The sequence below is a fragment of the Phyllobates terribilis genome, unplaced genomic scaffold, assembly GCF_046119375.1.
Source record: "Phyllobates terribilis strain yellow unplaced genomic scaffold, ASM4611937v1 Scaffold_2__4_contigs__length_985480577, whole genome shotgun sequence".
NCBI lineage: Eukaryota > Metazoa > Chordata > Amphibia > Anura > Dendrobatidae > Phyllobates > Phyllobates terribilis.
This window is the reverse complement of record NW_027362762.1, coordinates 464,573,045-464,596,356: the sequence shown is the minus strand read 5'-3', so window position 1 is coordinate 464,596,356 and position 23,312 is coordinate 464,573,045. Positions and strand designations below refer to the sequence as shown.

Genomic DNA, 23,312 nt, shown 5'->3' with positions numbered 1-23,312 from the left:
ATTTTTCCTGCCAGGTAGAAGCGTTTGTCAAGCGTTTTTGCATGCATTTCTGCATGCGGGTTATCAAGCGCTTTTCCAAGCTATTTTAGCATCACTTGGAAAAGTGCTTGACAACTTGGTCACACTATATAAATCCATGCAACCGGCATGGATTTATATAGTGTGACCAAGTAATAGTTAAAAAAAAGAATAAAAATGGTAAAAAATAAAAAATAAAGATTATACTTACCTTCCGATGGCCCCCGGTATTTTCTCCGCTCCATCTGGTCTGTTGTATGGGTCGCGATGGTGTGAAAGGACCTGCGGTGACATCATTGAGTCATGTGACAGATCACGTGACTGCCGACGTCAGCGGTCGCGTGACCTGTCACATGACTAAATGACGTCATGGCAGGTCCTCACACCACCGCGATCCATACAACAGACCAGACGCATCGCTGAGGAGACTGGGGGCCATCGGAAGGTAAGTATAATCTTTATTTTTTATTTTAAATTGTTTTTTTAACAGGTTCTATGGTACCCGAGTCTGGATGAGAGTCTCCTCTTCTCCAAACTCGGGTACCATCCGCACATAGAATCGCATAATATCTGTGTGTGCAAATGTGCTGACACGGATATTATGCGATTCAATGCAAGTCAATGGCGGCAATTACGCTGTGTGTCCGCAAAATTAATGTACATGCTGCGTATTTTTCCGCAATGATAATCCGCAGCGGAAATTTCCGCAGCATGTGCACAGCACATGCGGATTATCATTGGGGACCATGGGGCACGTATTACCAAGTGTTTTTATCACTGTGGAATTTCCGCAGCGAAAACGCTTAAAAAACGCTTGGTAATATGTGCCCCATGGTCCCAAATGATAATCCGCATATGCTGTGCACATGCTGCGTAAATTTCCGCTGCGGATTATAATTGCGGAAAAATACGCAGCATGTCCATTAATTTTGCGGACACACAGCGTAATCGCCACCACTGACTTGCATTGGACCGCGTGACATCCGCATCACTTCATCTGCACATGCGGATATCACGCGGTTCAATGTGTGGATGGTACCCGGGTCTGGAGAAGACATAGTACCTGTTAAAAAAGAATTTAAAATAATAAAAAATAAAGATTATACTTACCTTCTGATGGCCCCCGGTCTCCTCAGCGATGCATCCAGTCTGCTGTATGGGTCAAGGTGGTGTGAAAGGACCTGCCATGACGTAATTTAATCATGTGACAGGTCACGCGACCGCTGACGTCGGAGGTCGCGTGACCTGTCACATGATTCAATGACGTCATGGCAGGTCCTTTCACACCACCGCGACCGATACAACAGACCGGACGCAGTGGAGAAAACACCGGGGGCCATCGGAAGGTAAGTATAATCTTTATTTTTTACCATTCTTATTCTTTTTTTTAACTATTACTTGGTCACACTATATAAATCCATGCCGGTTGCATGGATTTATATAGTGTGACCAAGTTGTCAAGCACTTTCCAAGTGATGCTAAAATCGCTTGGAAAAGCGCTTGATAACCCGCATGCAGAAATGCATGCAAAGACGCTTGACAAACGCTTCTACCTGGCAGGAAAAACACATGTAAAATCTGCATGTAAAATCTGCATGCATTTTTCCTGCCAGGGAGAAGCGGAAAAAATATGCAGCATTTCTGCATCATGGGCACTTAGCCTTAAGGAACTAAAGCTAATGTGTAGGCCAGACTTAGGAACATTGTTGTAGAAATAATGGGGATTGTGTTGAGACAAAAGTACTGCACAGGAGTGAGCTGAGACAAAAGCTAACTGGAGGTGGAGGACCCGGTTGAAATGTGTTATGTCACTGTAACATTACTCACAATATATGTGCTACCACCTGCAATCACAAAGAGTGAACCTCTGTTTTGTACAGATGATGTAAAGGTCAAGTGTGATAGCTGCTACCTATTGTATATATGTTACACCTATTCCTTCAGTGAACAGCATTTATTTTTGTATTCTGAATCTGGAGTGACTCTTTCCTTATGAGGATACTAGGTCCTAGTTTGTAATATCATTCAGCAATAAGGGATCTGAAAGTGAGATCGAGAAAAGGACATCCTCACACACCAAGCAAACCTCTTCACTGCCCGTGTGACCCTTACAGCTGCACTAACAAGTGCCTGTAATACGAATGTATTAGGAAGTTCCACAAAATCATGTCCCTTTGTTAAAACAGACAAAAGGTGGGCTGATCAGTCATCAATTTATGTTGCAAACAAGAGAATGGGTGCTTATTTCAATGGAGCGGACCACTACATGTTATATCTCTGGGTTCCTTCTCCTATGGGCAATAGTAATTTCCACCCTCCTAGACAGCCCAGTGATTCCTTCCTTTCATATACTGGTACAAGTGGATATTTTGCATTTTTTTTTGTCCAAGAAAGACATTCCACACATACCCTATTCATAACCTGACAAAACATTACCCAAAACTTTGCTATACTTCACACTGCGGGGTAATAACTTTTTTGTATATAAGGGTAAAAAATTAAAAACTTCTGACCAAATCATAACATAATTGGTGGGGTTCTGAACAAGAGCAATAGGTCTCTGGAAAATGCCATAACTGTGAGATGGTTTTACCTATTTAAACTGACATTTCACTGGAATCATATTGAAATGAAAATTAAAAGCTCAATAATATTGCTCACGTTACGTAGAATAGACAGATTGTTAGCGCACCTTTGCACTGGCATCCCGGTACCTTTCCAGTGTGTGGAACTTGCGGTTCAGTTCATGATAAAGCTCTGAGTGTCTCTTTCTTGTGTGCATCACTTTCTGCAAAAAGTCAACTATAGCATTAACACATTGCCAGCCAAACCTACCAGCTCTTGTTATCATCATGGCGTATATTTAATGAAAAGTATCATGCAATGCAGATCCCAGTGCTACCATACAGACGTGGGATTGAGTGCAGGTAAAAGTTCTCACCTCAAAGTCCAAATCTGAGTATCTCAATCTCTTCCGCTGAGGGAGAAACACAGGGACAGGTTGGTGTGGTTTCTATGTGAGGAGGAAAAGAAAAAGGGAGGAAGGGAGGAAGATGGATTGAGAGAAGGGAGAAAGGTGTCCACACAAACACTGAGACTGAGAAGTGCAACATAGAAGGACCTTACTTGGAACAAGAGTAAAAGGGAAAAGGTTTTTAACAAAAAACAATAGGGGAATGACAATGAAACGTGATATGGGAAAAGGGGCAATAATGGGAAAAGGGATCTTTTCAAGACAGAATTGACATAAACAAAGCACGCAAGAAAAGCACACAAAACCTTTAAGATTTCTTCCACCTCTCACCTCAAGAGACCCAGCACTCAGAGATGCACCAGGCACCGTGCGGGGCATTGTACGACTCCGCTCATTCATCTCTGATGCCAGGATCTGCCGGACAGAGGGTGGTTGTTTAAATGGTAATCCATATTGATGCTGTGCTGGAACATAGGGCGGGGTGAGATTGACATTTATGTGGTCCACTGACAGGAAGTTAGGGTAACTATCCGTGTCACTTTGCTGACGCCCTTTTCCAAAATCGGAAAGCTTCATGTTGAGTTTTCCTTGGTCCCGATTAAAAGGTTTAAGACTTAAAGTCCGTCTGGGGAGAACCATATACTCACTTTCCAGTGATGGCTCCTGAGGAGCATCCCCAAAGTCTAAAGGCCACAAATTTCCCTCTGGACACAAATAAAGTGGACCACGTTCCAAATTAATCTCTTTTTTTGGAAGAGGTTCATTAAGCTCATTCACTTGATTGTGGGTGATTTTGGGCACCTGCAGAAGAATTCCTCCAGGGGAGGAGAGGCTCCCAGGAAGGTGGGAGAAGCTGAGACCATCAACACCTTTGTGCAGCTTTAAGTCATCCTCATCATCTAAAGATATTCTGGATAGAGCTCCAGTCACACTAGAAGGGTGGCATGTATTTAGTTCTTTGAAGAGAACTGAAACAAATGGAGAAACATATCAGTGACTGATGATGATTCTAAAGAATTCTCTTGAGATGTCATCTACAAGTATTGCCCAATGGTTCATTGTCAAGTCAATCACTACTGAAGAATATCCATTGAAATAAAGTATATTTTGGGATGTTGTGAATTAGTCCCTAAAATTATGTGAAGAGTGCAATATTTGGGCCAATGATTTACATTTTTAATTAAAGAAGGCAGATAATCACTGCAAAAGGGTTACCTGGTGAAACCACCAGATGTTCTGTGGTGGAAAATGAATCTGAGCATCTGACAGTTTTGTACTGATCACCTTTCAGCTGTGGTTTTCTATAGTGAAAGAACTGCTGAGTATAGTTTGATCAATAAAGTTTGAACAGTTCCTAGGCATTCATGCTGCCACATTTTTTTCAGCTTTATCCTTGGATCACTGCCAAAAGTCTCTAGTACTGATAACATTTGCCAAACAATTGTCAGATCCAATTAATTTTAATAGATGTTCATTGAACTTCATTGGGTTAAACAGAGAGTGGAATATACAACAAGAAATTTGAACTAAAAGCTCATTACAGACCAAACAGGTTCCTATGGTTAGTCTTTTAGCTTACAGGAATTTGACAGTGTCACCATCTCATACACTGTCACGTGGTACTGACGTGGACAGATAGCAGACAGATATGGTGCTTACCAGTTTCTCCGTGTGCTGTGTACCACGATCCTTTCTCATCAGACTGACAAGCTAGGTCCACATCCTTTTCAAAATCCGTCTGCGTAAGTAAGAATAAAACATTAGGACATAAAGTCAGCAAGAACGGGCAACAATACAATACTTTAGCACTATGATTCACTGTTTGTACCACATTACTAATTTATCTAATAGGAATACATACTAATATACACAATAAGTATTAAAGGTTCTCCGCTTGTACTTGATAGCGTAACCTTCCACACAAAGTGCACTTCTATCCTGTCCACAAAATGGCTGTTCATGGAAGAGAATGTGACCAAACATGTCCATCAGGCTTCACCAATTGAAAACAACAATATGGGAAAGTTGTTGTTAAATTGGAGGAGGGTAACGGACAGGTTTCGTCATATGTTCCCAAAACGTGAAAAGACCATTATACTTATAAAGTTTCCAAACACTACGGCTCATTAATGACATCAGTGAAGCAGGCATTCTCAAGCAGGGGATCTGTGGAACGTATTCTCAGAAACATCTGTGACTGGGACTATTCATGAATTCTTTACACTAGGCCAACAAATGTGTTAAACCAGTGTAACATGGTGTAGGAGGTACTCCTCTTCCACGCCCCTGCACGCTACATGAAAATGGGGATCTTTGACAATAAGCCTCTGCAGTATTTGGCTGGCCAGGATCAGATGATATGGAGATTAGTGAAGGAGACCACAGTTCAAAAATAAACTTCTTCTTACTAAACATTAATATAAACTGTTTCTTACTAAACATTAATATAGTAAGAACTATGCACAGCAGATAGTAGGTACAAAGCTTCATGGACATTTCTTTAGCAATAAGCACAGTTGTACACTTTTTCTTCACATGCAATGTTATACTGCCTCTCTCAGTTTCTCTCTCATTTCTTATTGCAGTCCAGCAAACTATCTTGAGAGCTTCCATCTTCCGCTGTAGGGACCGCATGGTTCAAGGTGTAATGCTACGGACCCTCACAGCTACTCTCAGTTCCCAGCTGACTAATGAGGACCCCACGGGGTGGGGTTCATCGGTATGACTCCTCAATAGCACTTTCAAAGTCCAATCCACAAGAGTCATAGACTCCATCCTGTAATTTCTCCATGGGATAGGATGTGTCCCAATATAGCCAGCTTCAGCAGTGTCGAAAATGGTGAAGGGGCAAGTTTTTTTTCCCTCTTAACTGCGAATTAAGTCTGAAAATGTTCAAATTTCAGACAATTCGACTCAAAGTCGATCATCCATGAACTGATCCACTCATCTCTATTAGTAATTTTGTACTTGACTCTTTTTTTGGGTGGTAACAGGTCTCCTCTAACGGATGCTAAACTTTTGCTCTAAAATGCTTGCTACTCATACAGTTCAAGGATTGGGCTTTTTATATGACTTGTTTGTAAAAAAAATCTATGGATATTTAGTCAGGTATACTAGAAAGGATTAAACAGATTTTCCCAGTACAATGTTTCTGGAACATTCTGCATCAGTGCTTTCCCACTAAAATTTATGACTAAAATCAGCCTATTCTCATGAATAAGATAAAACACTTTTGGAAAACTTCTTTCACGTTCATTTATATATTTTTTTTCCTTTACTTACAATACTTTTTTTCTAGTATCCTGACAGATGATTTACCATAATCTGGAGTTGACCATTCTTGCAGGAGTTTGGAGAATCTTCATTTTCATCACTGCGACACCCACCCATTTGGCATTTGACCACTTCTTGAACCTGTGTACACATGTAGAGAAACTAAACTGAGAAAGAAAATTGCTATATTTCACTACTTGCATTTTCATCCCTAGAAAGTAAAACTACATGGATGCTAAATCTAGCTGATACAGATTTTCCCACAATTCAGGTATTAGAGTACAGTTTTGTGTGTTTCATTATATTTATACATCAGCTTATGTGCTTTTGCAAGTAGTACGGCCAGGCTTCAGTGGCGAAGGTCAACTGTGAGAAATCAGAAGTTACGCTCTACGGGAAGTGGAAAATGTCTTCCTCTGTTGCCTTCTTATTCACCATCAAAACAGACTACTGTGAGTCTGGTTGGAAGGAGGGTATGGCCCTAATATTATGGGAACAAAACTTGTCCAAAGTGAACCTGAAAATTGGACAGTAGAGGCTCACACAGCTCACTATTGAAGACTCTAGTCCTATACATTGGATAAATAACTGTCTTATTTCTATATGAATTTTTGTCTTTAATAAAATATGTATTTTTTAGCCATCATAACTCTGTTTCCTCATTATATATAATAGTTGTCAAGAGTTGGTATAATTTGGTGTCTGTGGGAAGATTCCTTCCGCATTCACACCATAGTATTGATGTTTGGGCTATACAGTTATTTATATTTGTTTCTGTGTTTCTCACAGTTTTTTTCAGGCCTGTAATGGACTTTAGAGCCCATAACTCTGTTTCCTCATTATATATAATCCTATACATTGGAGTTGGAGTACATTGGAGTTAGAGTACATTGGAGTACATAGTCATTTGGAGAACAGTGTTTTGCTTTGTTTGGGACTTTAAAATTAACAGTGGACTTACATGTACAATGAGTCCCTTAAAGGTATTAAAGGAATGCCTGACGTACCCACTTTGCTGCAGGCCTCCTTTGTGTCTCATTTCTTTTTCCCATCTTTATGACAGGAGCATAGCTGGGACAAGAGGGACATCTCCATCTCTTACAAAGGCAACTTCCCTGGTTCAATTAGGATGTTGTCTGCCTTGTGATGGATCATCGACTGGAGGAACTCCAGCCTGAGTTGTGCAAACCCAAGACAATCCACAAGCTCATTTAAACAAAGAGCTTGGAGGAGTCTATTATAGGGTTCACTGCCACCACTGTAGAAGCTGACCTCTGGCAGGCTAACCAACAGGAACAAGGACTTATCATATAAGGCTATTTTGGAGCGTCTGTATCTCAGGAGTAGCCTACTGTACCATTCAGTAGTTTATAGACTATTTCTTGGGTTCACACTATTGGGAGATTCCAGGAACCCTGGCACCTTATGAACTGTTTTAAGGAGGCTGTATAGCTAGTCAGCAAGCAACTTATTTTGAAAATGGACAACATGTCTTCCCTGAATGTCTATAGTACAATCCAGAGACTACTCAGAGAACATTGCATCTGGGACAGCCTGGAGATCGATGTATCTGTCTCTCAATCAAGTTTTCCACCAGTGTCTTCCCTTCTAACTCCTTTTCACATCTTCCATGACTCATTACTGTATATAATGTTTCAATGTCTGACTAGTTTCTATTATAAGAATGCAAGGATATTAGTGTAGCATGTGGATGTTACTGTTTATTGTATGCTGCTTCTTAGCCCCTATAGAGCCACAGTACATTATATGAATATTCATGACAAATAATTGCTATTAAACTATTTTCAGTTGAAAAATTATAAGAAAAGTGAAGCAAATTAGTTCTCCTCCAGGAGAAAGACAGCTAAAACCTCCAACAGGTGGCACTGGAGAGACAGCTTTCTTTTTCCTGGAGGAGAGCTAATTTGCATTCTAATTTTTCCAAGGAGAATTGCCTGGCATATAAGAAACCCTACGCCAGCTGTTGGTCTACATAAGGAGAAACAGTATCTCACCTACACTCACATCAAAGACCTCTCATCCTTACCAAGTAGTGCCCTGCTCTGGACTCATGAGGGGCAAAAAAACTTAATTAGCTTTCTTTTGGGTCTATAGTCTTAGTCATATTGCAAGACTCATTAAAGGATACCTGTCACCAGGTTGGGGCTTTATATGTAAGAAAATAGTGAACAGCCTCAGACTGGTTAATTTTTCAAATTAAAACGTATTATCTAAGAGGTCCCCAGTGTCCTTAATTTCCCCTTAAAGAACCCGACTTTCTAGAAGAAGTTGGGCCACAACTTCCGGGTTCTGGGATTCCATGCAGAACAGGATCCGCCAGTCTTCCGCGGCCCTCCTTGCTGTGATAGAGGGAGATATTGCTATTTGCACTTATCCAATGCTTCATCGTACTTTACTAACCTGTTACAGAATGGTAACATTATTAGAGTAGTTACCTTTCTCTAGCAATAATTAAGAATGTGGCAGCACTGGGTTAGTGCCAAAAAGTGACATCTCCCAAGATCTCACTTTTTCACAGCAAGGAGGGCTATGGAGCAAGTTGGGTCCTTTAGGTGGACATTAGGGACACTTGGGACCTCACCAGTCTGAAGCTGCCCATTCTTTTCATAAATAAAAATGGCAGCCCCAGACTGGTGCTAGGAACTATTAATCTATGGTGTAGGCACCGCCAGTAGGTGGGCCTAGATAGACAACATTCTTTCTCTTGGGGGAGATAAAATTTGCATTGCCTTGATTAAAAGACTTCTTATGCCAGGTGATACCCCTCACTAAAAGAAACACTACCCCCTTCCCCAGGATAAAATAGTGAGGCACTCAGAAAGGTCTGCATTGACTCACATAAACCGCATGAGAAATGGAAGGCTCCTAACCCAAAGACAAGAGAGTACTAAGCTTGTTTTCTACTTGTTCCATTATTTCGTAATTTTGCAGTGTCCCAAGTAAAAAAGAGCCCTGAGCATAGTCCCAACACAAATTGTGAAGTGGAACAATAAAAACACAAATATATGTCACCTTTTTATGTTTCAGATCGAATGCACTAGCTATGTCCATGGTAGGTAATTATAAAAATATATTAAATTAGCACTAAAAAATGGAATGCACAAACACTGCAAAATGTACAATAAAGCATGAGTATTTATCTTTTGCGAATATCTTAGATCAGTTTAGCTACAGTACTTCATTATAAACTAGCACATTATTCCGATGTTCTATAAAGTGCTAATTATCAGAAGCGACAGTGTGATTTGTTTTCAAGACATTGTGGGAAAGTAGAAAGTAAAGAGTATTAATGGAAAGTTCTCACCTCCCGGCGCAGGAAGCAGTGAACAGTAATGATCACACAACCTTGAACAGAATTGAATACTGCAAACAGGACTTGGAAGAGGATGGATCGACGGTCAGTCATAGCTAATACTGCAGACATCCAGGTGAGGGCAAGCAGAGGAAGGACCACGCAGGAGCTCCAGAGTGATGCCCTGTGTTAAGGGAGTGGAGACACGGTGCGAAAGAAGGGGTAAAGAAAGAAGAGGGAAGAGATATAGAAATAAGATAGTGGTGAAAAGAAAGGTATGAGGAAAGACATGAATGATTGAAAAAGGATAATAACAACATAAGTGAAATAATTGGAAATAAAAGTATGTTATAAACCAGAACCAAAAACAATATAAAAAGGAAATGGGCAACATAATGCAAGAAGCCAAAAGTATGTATGTCATGAAAAATGCAAAGTAAGAGAAGTTAGAAGGAAGAGACAGGGTTAAAGAAAATGGAAAGCCATGAAGAGCAAGCAAGAAACACAATAAAATGCACAGTTGCATGATGGGAAATGCAAGTGGTGTGGGTAAGGAGAGATAAAAGATCAAGAATCCCAGGTTAGGTGTGTGCAGATGCACTCCTCACAATTTTCTCTTGTGAAGGCTTCTAAGGCTGGATGGGATAAGTCTTATTGTCTCAAGGTAGTGCGGAGAGGTGGGAGAAGAGTTACTGTAGTTGTCACCATGGGTGACATGCAGATAAAAGGGTGGAGAGGGCCTTTATTTCTACAGATAAGCTGGGACGTGTGGGAGAACAAGAGACTAGGGACAGGCACATTAATTCAGGACTTCAGTACAGGAAAGACATCACGCTGTGCAGGTGACAAATGACATACAGTGAGTCCCATACCAATAGGATGGGAAATGTTCCATTCTCAAAGGAGAATAATAAAAAGAAGACTTCATCTTTTAACCTGAATGCAGCAGAAGACCTTGGTTTCTATATGTTTTAACACTACACTGCCGCAGATGACATTGCATGACTGTCCACATGTATAGAAAAGTGTTAATATGCCTGTTTGTATGCTTTTATATGTGTGTATTACATGTGATGCTTCTGTGCAGCTGAAGGAAGGCAGAAGGAGAGGAGAAAAAACTAACACAGCATTGTTGGCAGTAGCTGCGGATAGGTTTGCGCTGGGCAGCACTCCACATGTGGAACATATCAGCGGCAGGTTCCTGCAGGATATCTCAATTCTGCAACACCACATCACAACAAGCCAAGACCATGCAGAATAGTGAGGATTTAGTGAAAAACAAAAGAACCAGAGGGAAAAATAGAAATATTTTATAGCAAGGTAAAGAATTGCAGAATGTTGGGTCCAAAAACACAAATGCAGATAGATTGGCAGGTAAATAGAATTTTTTATATATAGTAAAATTAAAAAGGTGACACAAAAACAACAAAGGCACATAACACATATTGTTTGTGTTTTCATGCAAAAAGATGTAATTTTATGCATGCATAAAAGAAGACACATTTATACACCAATATAAAATCCATCATACAGAATTAGAATACATGGGGGGATGAAGGAGGTCGGGTTGGTAGGGAAAGACAGGAAGGAGCAGATATGAGGAATACAGAGACAGAAGGGGAAAGCCACAGGGCGGAGTATAGGGCACACAAGAAAGAGATAATAGAGCGAAGATGGGAGAGAGAAATAAAAGGAAGTGTGTTAGATCAGCTCTGAACTGGCAGGAAGGCAGAACCTGGTTAGCATGAGATGGATACAAGGAAGGGGAACCTCCATCACCTTTACCCCAACAATTTGTATTTTGGCTTTGCCCATGTGTGTCTCTCCCCAGATACTGTACCCCCCATATAACCAGTCATGTCATCCAACAATATCTGGAGAGAAACTGCTATACTTTCTAGTACTCAATTGAATTATGATTTTTGTATCAATTTCAACTGCAAAAATGACCTGGGATCTGCGACCCATGACTAGGATTTCACTTGCAGGGGGAATGGTACATTGCATCTACACACAGCAACACACAGTTACACACACAAACACAGGACATACATTTAACAATTACAATATGAACTTTTCTGCAAGTGTGAATCTGCACATTTCTTTCTGCAGCAGTGTAATCTATTCACATCGCTGGAACATGCCCACTACTTATCATTAAGCATCTCCAAACATCTTTTCCAGGCTTCAGCTAAATTTCTAAAGTCAATCTTTGTGACTTCAGACTGCTGAATCCTGACAGTGTGCAATAGACACACTGTTAGGATTCTGTTCTGTTGTCTCCTCGAGCGCACGGTCAAGTGACTGCAAGTAGCTTAATAGTAGCTTCTCATTCACTTGTTTCAATAGAACATTGAGAGAAGAAGCAAATAAGCCAAAATGGCCCGAGGGCCCCACTATTCTCTAGTAGAGCCCAAGGACCCTTATGATATATTTGCTGTAATTGAATCAATTCCTTTCCGATGTCGTAATTATCTCATTTTACTCATTCAGCTACTTAGAGAAGCAGGAGAAATTGCTAGTTGGCATGTGACTGCAAATTGAAAATCACATTTAGGCCATATAACTTGGGCGACGATTGCATCACAATGCTCGGACTGGCCGGCGGCTTCTTGACCAGAGCGCGACAGCTACATCGAAATACACGCTGTCAAGCTCGGGTCAGAAGAGCCACCGGGCAGTCCAAACATTGAGATGCGATCGTCGTCCATGTTATACGGCCGTCTGACTGCACCCATAATGTCATATAATATAATACTATGTAACGGAAGCTCGAGCAGGCAGCACAGCAGAATTTTGATAGTTTCAACATTGCACACTGACAGGATTCAGCAATCTGCATTCTCATAGAGTGACTACTGAAATTTAGCTGAAGCCTGGAAAATCAATTTAATGACTACTATAATTAATAAGTAAGAAGGGATATGTGCTATGCATTATCAATAAAATATGATATATAACCAGGGAATGCATTGCTAAACCGTCCCATCAAATGGCATGCCAATCCAAACCTACAACTGTACAGTATATGTGCCACTTTGATTTATATCTTTCGACATTTTTAGTTAATTACTGAATGTCCTTGCCCAGAGTATTTATAAAATTCCAAGATTTTATCAAGTTCTTGTTGAAAAACATAATAAAGACTGGGCATGCATACTTAATTCCTTTCGATATTTATGGGCAGTTGATTGGAAAACACATGCTTGGTGAACTGCTAAGCCGCCAAAGATGTAGTCACTGTCCTTATACCATGCCTTTGTCAGGATGCTAAAAACGTTAGTAAGAAAGTTCTACATGCTGCCATGTGATCATGATGGATGTACACTGCATGATATTATGGTAAAGGTAATGATAAAAGTAGTGGGTGGCTATGTGTTGAACACTACCTCCTTACACTGCATGATATTATGGTAAAGGTAATGATAAAAGTAGTGGGTGGCTATGTGTTGAACAATATCTCCTTACACTGCATGATATTATGGTAAAGGTAATGATAAAAGTAGGGGGTGGCTATGTGTTGAACACTACCACCCTACAGTGCTTGACATTATGGTAAAGGTAATGATAAAAGTAGGGGGTGGCTACGTGTTGAACACTACCGCCTTACACTGCATGATATTATGTTAAAGGTAATGATAAAAGTAAGTGGTGGCTATGTGTTGAACACTACCGCCTTACACTGCAAAATATTAGGGTAAAGTTAATGATAAAAGTAGGAGGTGGCTATGTGTTGAACACAATCGCCCTACACTGCATGTTATTATGGTAAAGGTAATGATAAAAGTAGGGGGTGGCTATGTGTTGAACACTACCACCCTACAGTGCTTGATATTATGGTAAAGGTAATGATAAAAGTAGGGGGTGGCTACGTGTTGAACACTACCGCCTTACACTGCATGATATTATGGTGAAGGTAATGATAAAAGTAGGGGGTGGCTATTTGTTGAACACTACCGCCTCAGACTGCATGATATTATGGTAAAGGTAATGATAAAAGTAGTGGGTGGCTATGTGTTGAACACTACCGCCTTACACTGCATGATATTATGGTAAAGGTAATGATAAAAGTAAGTGGTGGCTATGTGTTGAACAATATCTCCTTACACTGCATGATATTATGGTAAAGGTAATGATAAAAGTAGTGGGTGGCTATGTGTTGAACAATATCTCCTTACACTGCATGATATTATGGTAAAGGTAATGATAAAAGTAAGTGGTGGCTATGTGTTGAACAATATCTCCTTACACTGCATGATATTATGGTAAAGGTAATGATAAAAGTAGCGGGTGGCTATGTGTTGAACACTACGGCCTTACACTGCATGATATTATGGTAAAGGTAATGATAAAAGTAGGGGGTGGCTATGTGTTGAACACTACCGCCATACACTGCATGATATTATGGTAAAGGTAATGATAAAAGTAGGGGTGGCTATGTGTTGAACACTACCGCCTTACACTGCAAAATATTAGGGTAAAGTTAATGATAAAAGTAGGGGGTGGCTATGTGTTGAACACAATCGCCCTACACTGCATGTTATTATGGTAAAGGTAATGATAAAAGTAGGGGTGGCTATGTGTTGAACACTACGGCCTTACACTGCATGATATTATGGTAAAGGTAATGATAAAAGTAGGGGGTGGCTATGTGTTGAACACTACGGCCTTACACTGCATGATATTATGGTAAAGGTAATGATAAAAGTAGGGGGTGGCTATGTGTTGAACACTACCGCCTTACACTGCATGATATTATGGTAAAGGTAATGATAAAAGTAGCGGGTGGCTATGTGTTGAACACTACGGCCTTACACTGCATGATATTATGGTAAAGGTAATGATAAAAGTAGGGGGTGGCTATGTGTTGAACACTACCGCCTTACACTGCATGATATTATGGTAAAGGTAATGATAAAAGTAGGGGTGGCTATGTGTTGAACACTACCTCCTTACACTGCATGATATTATGGTAAAGGCAATGATAAAAGAGGCAATGATAAAAGTAGGGGGTGGCTACGTGTTGAACACTACCTCCTTACACTGCATGATATTATGGTAAAGGTAATGATAAAAGTAGTGGGTGGCTATGTGTTGAACACTACGGCCTTACACTGCATGATATTATGGTAAAGGTAATGATAAAAGTAGTGGGTGGCTATGTGTTGAACACTACCTCCTTACACTGCATGATATTATGGTAAAGGTAATGATAAAAGTAGTGGGTGGCTATGTGTTGAACACTACCGCCTTACACTGCAAAATATTAGGGTAAAGTTAATGATAAAAGTAGGGGGTGGCTATGTGTTGAACACAATCGCCCTACACTGCATGTTATTATGGTAAAGGTAATGATAAAAGTAGGGGTGGCTATGTGTTGAACACTACGGCCTTACACTGCATGATATTATGGTAAAGGTAATGATAAAAGTAGGGGGTGGCTATGTGTTGAACACTACGGCCTTACACTGCATGATATTATGGTAAAGGTAATGATAAAAGTAGGGGGTGGCTATGTGTTGAACACTACCGCCTTACACTGCATGATATTATGGTAAAGGTAATGATAAAAGTAGTGGGTGGCTATGTGTTGAACACTACCGCCTTACACTGCATGATATTATAGTAAAGGTAATGATAAAAGTAGGGGGTGGCTATGTGTTGAACACTACCACCCTACAGTGCTTGATATTATGGTAAAGGTAATGATAAAAGTAGGGGGTGGCTACGTGTTGAACACTACCGCCTTACACTGCATGATATTATGGTAAAGGTAATGATAAAAGTAAGTGGTGGCTATGTGTTGAACACTACCGCCTTACACTGCAAAATATTAGGGTAAAGTTAATGATAAAAGTAGGAGGTGGCTATGTGTTGAACACAATCGCCCTACACTGCATGTTATTATGGTAAAGGTAATGATAAAAGTAGGGGGTGGCTATGTGTTGAACACTACCACCCTACAGTGCTTGATATTATGGTAAAGGTAATGATAAAAGTAGGGGGTGGCTACGTGTTGAACACTACCGCCTTACACTGCATGATATTATGGTGAAGGTAATGATAAAAGTAGGGGGTGGCTATTTGTTGAACACTACCGCCTCAGACTGCATGATATTATGGTAAAGGTAATGATAAAAGTAGTGGGTGGCTATGTGTTGAACACTACCGCCTTACACTGCATGATATTATGGTAAAGGTAATGATAAAAGTAAGTGGTGGCTATGTGTTGAACAATATCTCCTTACACTGCATGATATTATGGTAAAGGTAATGATAAAAGTAGTGGGTGGCTATGTGTTGAACAATATCTCCTTACACTGCATGATATTATGGTAAAGGTAATGATAAAAGTAAGTGGTGGCTATGTGTTGAACAATATCTCCTTACACTGCATGATATTATGGTAAAGGTAATGATAAAAGTAAGTGGTGGCTATGTGTTGAACAATATCTCCTTACACTGCATGATATTATGGTAAAGGTAATGATAAAAGTAGCGGGTGGCTATGTGTTGAACACTACGGCCTTACACTGCATGATATTATGGTAAAGGTAATGATAAAAGTAGGGGGTGGCTATGTGTTGAACACTACCGCCTTACACTGCATGATATTATGGTAAAGGTAATGATAAAAGTAAGTGGTGGCTATGTGTTGAACAATATCTCCTTACACTGCATGATATTATGGTAAAGGTAATGATAAAAGTAAGTGGTGGCTATGTGTTGAACAATATCTCCTTACACTGCATGATATTATGGTAAAGGTAATGATAAAAGTAAGTGGTGGCTATGTGTTGAACAATATCTCCTTACACTGCATGATATTATGGTAAAGGTAATGATAAAAGTAGCGGGTGGCTATGTGTTGAACACTACGGCCTTACACTGCATGATATTATGGTAAAGGTAATGATAAAAGTAGGGGGTGGCTATGTGTTGAACACTACCGCCTTACACTGCATGATATTATGGTAAAGGTAATGATAAAAGTAGGGGTGGCTATGTGTTGAACACTACCGCCTTACACTGCAAAATATTAGGGTAAAGTTAATGATAAAAGTAGGGGGTGGCTATGTGTTGAACACAATCGCCCTACACTGCATGTTATTATGGTAAAGGTAATGATAAAAGTAGGGGTGGCTATGTGTTGAACACTACGGCCTTACACTGCATGATATTATGGTAAAGGTAATGATAAAAGTAGGGGGTGGCTATGTGTTGAACACTACGGCCTTACACTGCATGATATTATGGTAAAGGTAATGATAAAAGTAGGGGGTGGCTATGTGTTGAACACTACGGCCTTACACTGCATGAAATTATGGTAAAGGTAATGATAAAAGTAGGGGGTGGCTATGTGTTGAACACTACCGCCTTACACTGCATGATATTATGGTAAAGGTAATGATAAAAGTAGTGGGTGGCTATGTGTTGAACACTACCGCCTTACACTGCATGATATTATAGTAAAGGTAATGATAAAAGTAGGGGGTGGCTATGTGTTGAACACTACCACCCTACAGTGCTTGATATTATGGTAAAGGTAATGATAAAAGTAGGGGGTGGCTATGTGTTGGAACACTACCGCCTTACACTGCATGATATTATGGTAAAGGTAATGATAAAAGTAGCGGGTGACTATTGTGTTGGAACACTACCGCCTTACACTGCATGATATTATGGTAAAGGTAATGATAAAAGTAAGTGGTGGCTATGTGTTGAACACTACCGCCTTACACTGCATGATATTATGGTGAAGGTAATGATAAAAGTAGGGGGTGGCTATTTGTTGAACACTACCGCCTCAGACTGCATGATATTATGGTAAAGGTAATGATAAAAGTAGTGGGTGGCTATGTGTTGAACACTACCGCCTTACACTGCATGATATTATGGTAAAGGTAATGATAAAAGTAAGTGGTGGCTATGTGTTGAACAATATCTCCTTACACTGCATGATATTATGGTAAAGGTAATGATAAAAGTAGTGGGTGGCTATGTGTTGAACAATATCTCCTTACACTGCATGATATTATGGTAAAGGTAATGATAAAAGTAAGTGGTGGCTATGTGTTGAACAATATCTCCTTACACTGCATGATATTATGGTAAAGGTAATGATAAAAGTAAGTGGTGGCTATGTGTTGAACAATATCTCCTTACACTGCATGATATTATGGTAAAGGTAATGATAAAAGTAGCGGGTGGCTATGTGTTGAACACTACGGCCTTACACTGCATGATATTATGGTAAAGGTAAGGATAAAAGTGGGGGGTGGCTATGTGTTGAACACTACCGCCTTACACTGCATGATATTATGGTAAAGGTAATGATAAAAGAAGGGGGTGGCTATGTGTTGAACACTACCGCCTTACACTGCAAAATATTAGGGTAAAGTTAATGATAAAAGTAGGGGGTGGCTATGTGTTGAACACTACCGCCTTACACTGCAAAATATTAGGGTAAAGTTAATGATAAAAGTAGGGGTGGCTATGTGTTGAACACTACCGCCTTACACTGCAAAATATTAGGGTAAAGTTAATGATAAAAGTAGGGGGTGGCTATGTGTTGAACACAATCGCCCTACACTGCATGTTATTATGGTAAAGGTAATGATAAAAGTAGGGGTGGCTATGTGTTGAACACTACCGCCTTACACTGCATGATATTATGGTAAAGATAATGATAAAAGTAGGGGGTGACTACGTGTTGAACACTACCGCCTTACATTGCATGATATTATGGTAAAGGTAATGATAAAAGTAGGGGGTGGCTATGTGGTGAACACTACCACCTTACACTGCATGATATTATGGTAAAGGTAATGATAAAAGTAACGGGTGGCTATGTGTTGAACAATACCTCCTTACATTGCATGATATTATGGTAAAGGTAATGATAAAAGTAGGGGGTGGCTATGTGTTGAACACTACCGCCTTACACTGCATGATATTATGGTAAAGGTAATGATAAAAGTAAGTGGTGGCTATGTGTTGAACAATATCTCCTTACACTGCATGATATTATGGTAAAGGTAATGATAAAAGTAGTGGGTGGCTATGTGTTGAACACTACGGCCTTACACTGCATGATATTATGGTAAAGGTAATGATAAAAGTAGGGGGTGGCTATGTGTTGAACACTACCGCCTTACACTGCATGATATTATGGTAAAGGTAATGATAAAAGTAGGGGTGGCTATGTGTTGAACACTACGGCCTTACACTGCATGATATTATGGTAAAGGTAATGATAAAAGTAGAGGGTGGCTATGTGTTGAACACTACGGCCTTACACTGCATGATATTATGGTAAAGGTAATGATAAAAGTAGGGGGTGGCTATGTGTTGAACACTACGGCCTTACACTGCATGATATTATGGTAATGGTAATGATAAAAGTAGGGGTGGCTATGTGTTGAACACTACCGCCTTACACTGCAAAATATTAGGGTAAAGTTAATGATAAAAGTAGGGGGTGGCTATGTGTTGAACACAATCGCCCTACACTGCATGTTATTATGGTAAAGGTAATGATAAAAGTAGGGGTGGCTATGTGTTGAACACTACCGCCTTATACTGCATGATTTATGGTAAATGTAATGATAAAAGTAGTGGGTGGCTATTAGTGTATAGCGAGTATGTTCTGTTAACCCTTTCGCCGAGTATGCTCGGGCCGAGCTCCGAGTATTTATAGCTGCTCGGTGATATGGTTCAATCGCTCCCGTGTGCATGATTTGCGACTGTTTGACAGTTTTATTACATAGGAGGAATATCTATTTCTTACACATTCCTCACATGTAATAAAGCTGCCAAACAGTTGCAAATCATGCACACGGGAGGGATTCAAGCATATCACCGAGCAGCTATAAATACTCGGAGCTCGGTCCGAGCATACTCGGACAGAACATACTCGCTCAACACTAGTCGCTATGTGTTGAACACTACCTCCTTAAACTGCATGATATTATGGGAAAGTTAATGATAAAAGCTGGGGGTGGCTATGTGTTGAACACTACCACCCTACACTGCATAATATTATGGTAAAGGTAATGATAAAAGTAGCGGGTGGCTATGTGTTGAAACACTACCGCCTTACACTGCATGATATTATGGTAAAGGTAATGATAAAAGTAGGGGGTGGCTATGTGTTGAACACTACCTCCTTACACTGCATGATATTATGGTAAAGGTAATGATAAAAGTAGGGGGTGGCTATGTGTTGGAACACTACCACCTTACACTGCAAGTTATTATGGTAAAGGTAATGATAAAAGTAGCGGGTGGCTATGTGTTGAACACTACCTCCTTACACTGCATGATATTATGGTAAAGGTAATGATAAAAGTAGGGGGTGGCTATGTGTTGAACACTACCGCCTTACACTGCATGATACTATGGTAAAGATAATGATAAAAGTAGGGGGTGGCTACGTGTTGAACACTACCACCTTACACTGTATGATATTATGGTAAAGGTAATGATAAAAGTAGCGGGTGGCTATGTGTTGAACACTACCTCCTTACACTGCATGATATTATGGTAAAGGTAATGATAAATGTAGGGGGTGGCTATGTGTTGAACACTACCGCCTTACACTGCATGATACTATGGTAAAGATAATGATAAAAGTAGGGGGTGGCTACGTGTTGAACACTACCACCTTACACTGCATGATATTATGGGAAAGGTAATGATAAAAGCTGGGGGTGGCTATGTGTTGAACACTACCACCCTACACTGCATGATATTATGGTAAAGGTAATGATAAAAGTAGTGGGTGGCTATGTGTTGAACACTACCGCCTTACACTGCATGATATTATGGTAAAGGTAATGATAAAAGTAGGGGTGGCTATGTGTTGAACACTACCGCCTTACACTGCATGATATTATGGTAAAGGTAATGATAAAAGTAGGGGTGGCTATGTGGTGAACTCTACGGCCTTACACTGCATGATATTATGGTAAAGGTAATGATAAAAGTAGGGGGTGGCTATGTGTTGAACACTACGGCCTTACACTGCATGATATTATGGTAATGGTAATGATAAAAGTAGGGGTGGCTATGTGTTGAACACTACCGCCTTACACTGCAAAATATTAGGGTAAAGTTAAAGATAAAAGTAGGGGGTGGCTATGTGTTGAACACAATCGCCCTACACTGCATGTTATTATGGTAAAGGTAATGATAAAAGTAGGGGTGGCTATGTGTTGAACACTACCGCCTTATACTGCATGATTTATGGTAAAGGTAATGATAAAAGTAGTGGGTGGCTATTAGTGTAGAGCGAGTATGTTCTGTTAACCCTTTCGCCGAGTATGCTCGGGCCGAGCTCCGAGTATTTATAGCTGCTCGGTGATATGGTTCAATCGCTCCCGTGTGCATGATTTGCGACTGTTTGACAGTTTTATTACATAGGAGGAATATCTATTTCTTACACATTCCTCACATGTAATAAAGCTGCCAAACAGTTGCAGATCATGCACACGGGAGGGATTCAAGCATATCACCGAGCAGCTATAAATACTCGGAGCTCGGTCCGAGCATACTCGGACAGAACATACTCGCTCAACACTAGTCGCTATGTGTTGAACACTACCTCCTTATACTGCATGATATTATGGGAAAGGTAATGATAAAAGCTGGGGGTGGCTATGTGTTGAACACTACCACCCTACACTGCATGATATTATGGTAAAGGTAATGATAAAAGTAGTGGGTGGCTACGTGTTGAACACTACCTCCTTACACTGCATGATATTATGGTAAAGGTAATGATAAAAGTAGGGGGTGGCTATGTGTTGGAACACTACCACCTTACACTGCAAGTTATTATGGTAAAGGTAATGATAAAAGTAGCGGGTGGCTATGTGTTGAACACTACCTCCTTACACTGCATGATATTATGGTAAAGGTAATGATAAAAGTAGGGGGTGGCTATGTGTTGAACACTACCGCCTTACACTGCATGATACTATGGTAAAGATAATGATAAAAGTAGGGGGTGGCTACGTGTTGAACACTACCACCTTACACTGTAGGATATTATAGTAAAGGTAATGATAAAAGTAGCGGGTGGCTATGTGTTGAACACTACCTCCTTACACTGCATGATATTATGGTAAAGGTAATGATAAAAGTAGGGGGTGGCTATGTGTTGAACACTACCGCCTTACACTGCATGATACTATGGTAAAGATAATGATAAAAGTAGGGGGTGGCTACGTGTTGAACACTACCACCTTACACTGCATGATATTATGGGAAAGGTAATGATAAAAGCTGGGGGTGGCTATGTGTTGAACACTACCACCCTACACTGCATGATATTATGGTAAAGGTAATGATAAAAGTAGTGGGTGGCTACGTGTTGAACACTACCTCCTTACACTGCATGATATTATGGTAAAGGTAATGATAAAAGTAGGGGGTGGCTATGTGTTGGAACACTACCACCTTACACTGCATGTTATTATGGTAAAGGTAATGATAAAAGTAGCGGGTGGCTATGTGTTGAACACTACCTCCTTACACTGCATGATATTATGGTAAAGGTAATGATAAAAGTAGGGGGTGGCTATGTGTTGAACACTACCGCCTTACACTGCATGATATTATGGTAAAGGTAATGATAAAAGTAGCGGGTGGCTATGTGTTGAACACTACCGCCTTACACTGCATGATACTATGGTAAAGATAATGATAAAAGTAGGGGGTGGCTACGTGTTGAACACTACCGCCTTACACTGCAAAATATTAGGGTAAAGTTAATGATAAAAGTAGGGGGTGGCTATGTGTTGAACACAATCGCCCTACACTGCATGTTATTATGGTAAAGGTAATGATAAACGTAGGGGTGGCTATGTGTTGAACACTACGGCCTTACACTGCATGATATTATGGTAAAGGTAATGATAAAAGTAGGGGGTGGCTATGTGTTGAACACTACCGCCTTACACTGCATGATATTATGGTAAAAGTAATGATAAAAGTAGGGGTGGCTATGTGTTGAACACTACCGCCTTACACTGCAAAATATTAGGGTAAAGTTAATGATAAAAGTAGGGGGTGGCTATGTGTTGAACACAATCGCCCTACACTGCATGTTATTATGGTAAAGGTAATGATAAAAGTAGGGGTGGCTATGTGTTGAACACTACGGCCTTACACTGCATGATATTATGGTAAAGGTAATGATAAAAGTAGGGGGTGGCTATGTGTTGAACACTACCGCCTTACACTGCATGATATTATGGTAAAGGTAATGATAAAAGTAGGGGGTGGCTATGTGTTGAACACTACGGCCTTACACTGCATGATATTATTGTAAAGGTAATGATAAAAGTAGGGGGTGGCTATGTGTTGAACACTACCGCCTTACACTGCATGATATTATGGTAAAGGTAATGATAAAAGTAGGGGTGGCTATGTGGTGAACACTACGGCCTTACACTGCATGATATTATGGTAAAGGTAATGATAAAAGTAGGGGGTGGCTATGTGTTGAACACTACGGCCTTACACTGCATGATATTATGGTAATGGTAATGATAAAAGTAGGGGTGGCTATGTGTTGAACACTACCGCCTTACACTGCAAAATATTAGGGTAAAGTTAATGATAAAAGTAGGGGGTGGCTATGTGTTGAACACAATCGCCCTACACTGCATGTTATTATGGTAAAGGTAATGATAAAAGTAGGGGTGGCTATGTGTTGAACACTACCGC

At 40.2% G+C, this 23,312-nt stretch overlaps 1 protein-coding gene across 3 annotated transcripts in view; it reads right to left on the bottom strand.

The window, feature by feature from the left end:
* Positions 1-23,312, bottom strand: part of ADGRB2 (adhesion G protein-coupled receptor B2) — a 726,627-nt gene that overhangs the window by 5,717 nt on the left and 697,598 nt on the right. For 2 of the 3 annotated variants that reach the window (XM_073665712.1, XM_073665714.1), the window contains 7 exons: positions 10,702-10,797; positions 9,591-9,762; positions 6,311-6,406; positions 4,652-4,730; positions 3,323-3,960; positions 2,960-3,031; positions 2,711-2,806 (listed from right to left, as the gene is read on the bottom strand). In XM_073665712.1, the coding sequence (XP_073521813.1) occupies positions 2,711-2,806; positions 2,960-3,031; positions 3,323-3,960; positions 4,652-4,730; positions 6,311-6,406; positions 9,591-9,762; positions 10,702-10,797 (1,249 nt within the window). The remainder of the gene's footprint in view (positions 1-2,710; positions 2,807-2,959; positions 3,032-3,322; positions 3,961-4,651; positions 4,731-6,310; positions 6,407-9,590; positions 9,763-10,701; positions 10,798-23,312) is intronic. The other variant, XM_073665713.1, reaches the window with a different exon arrangement.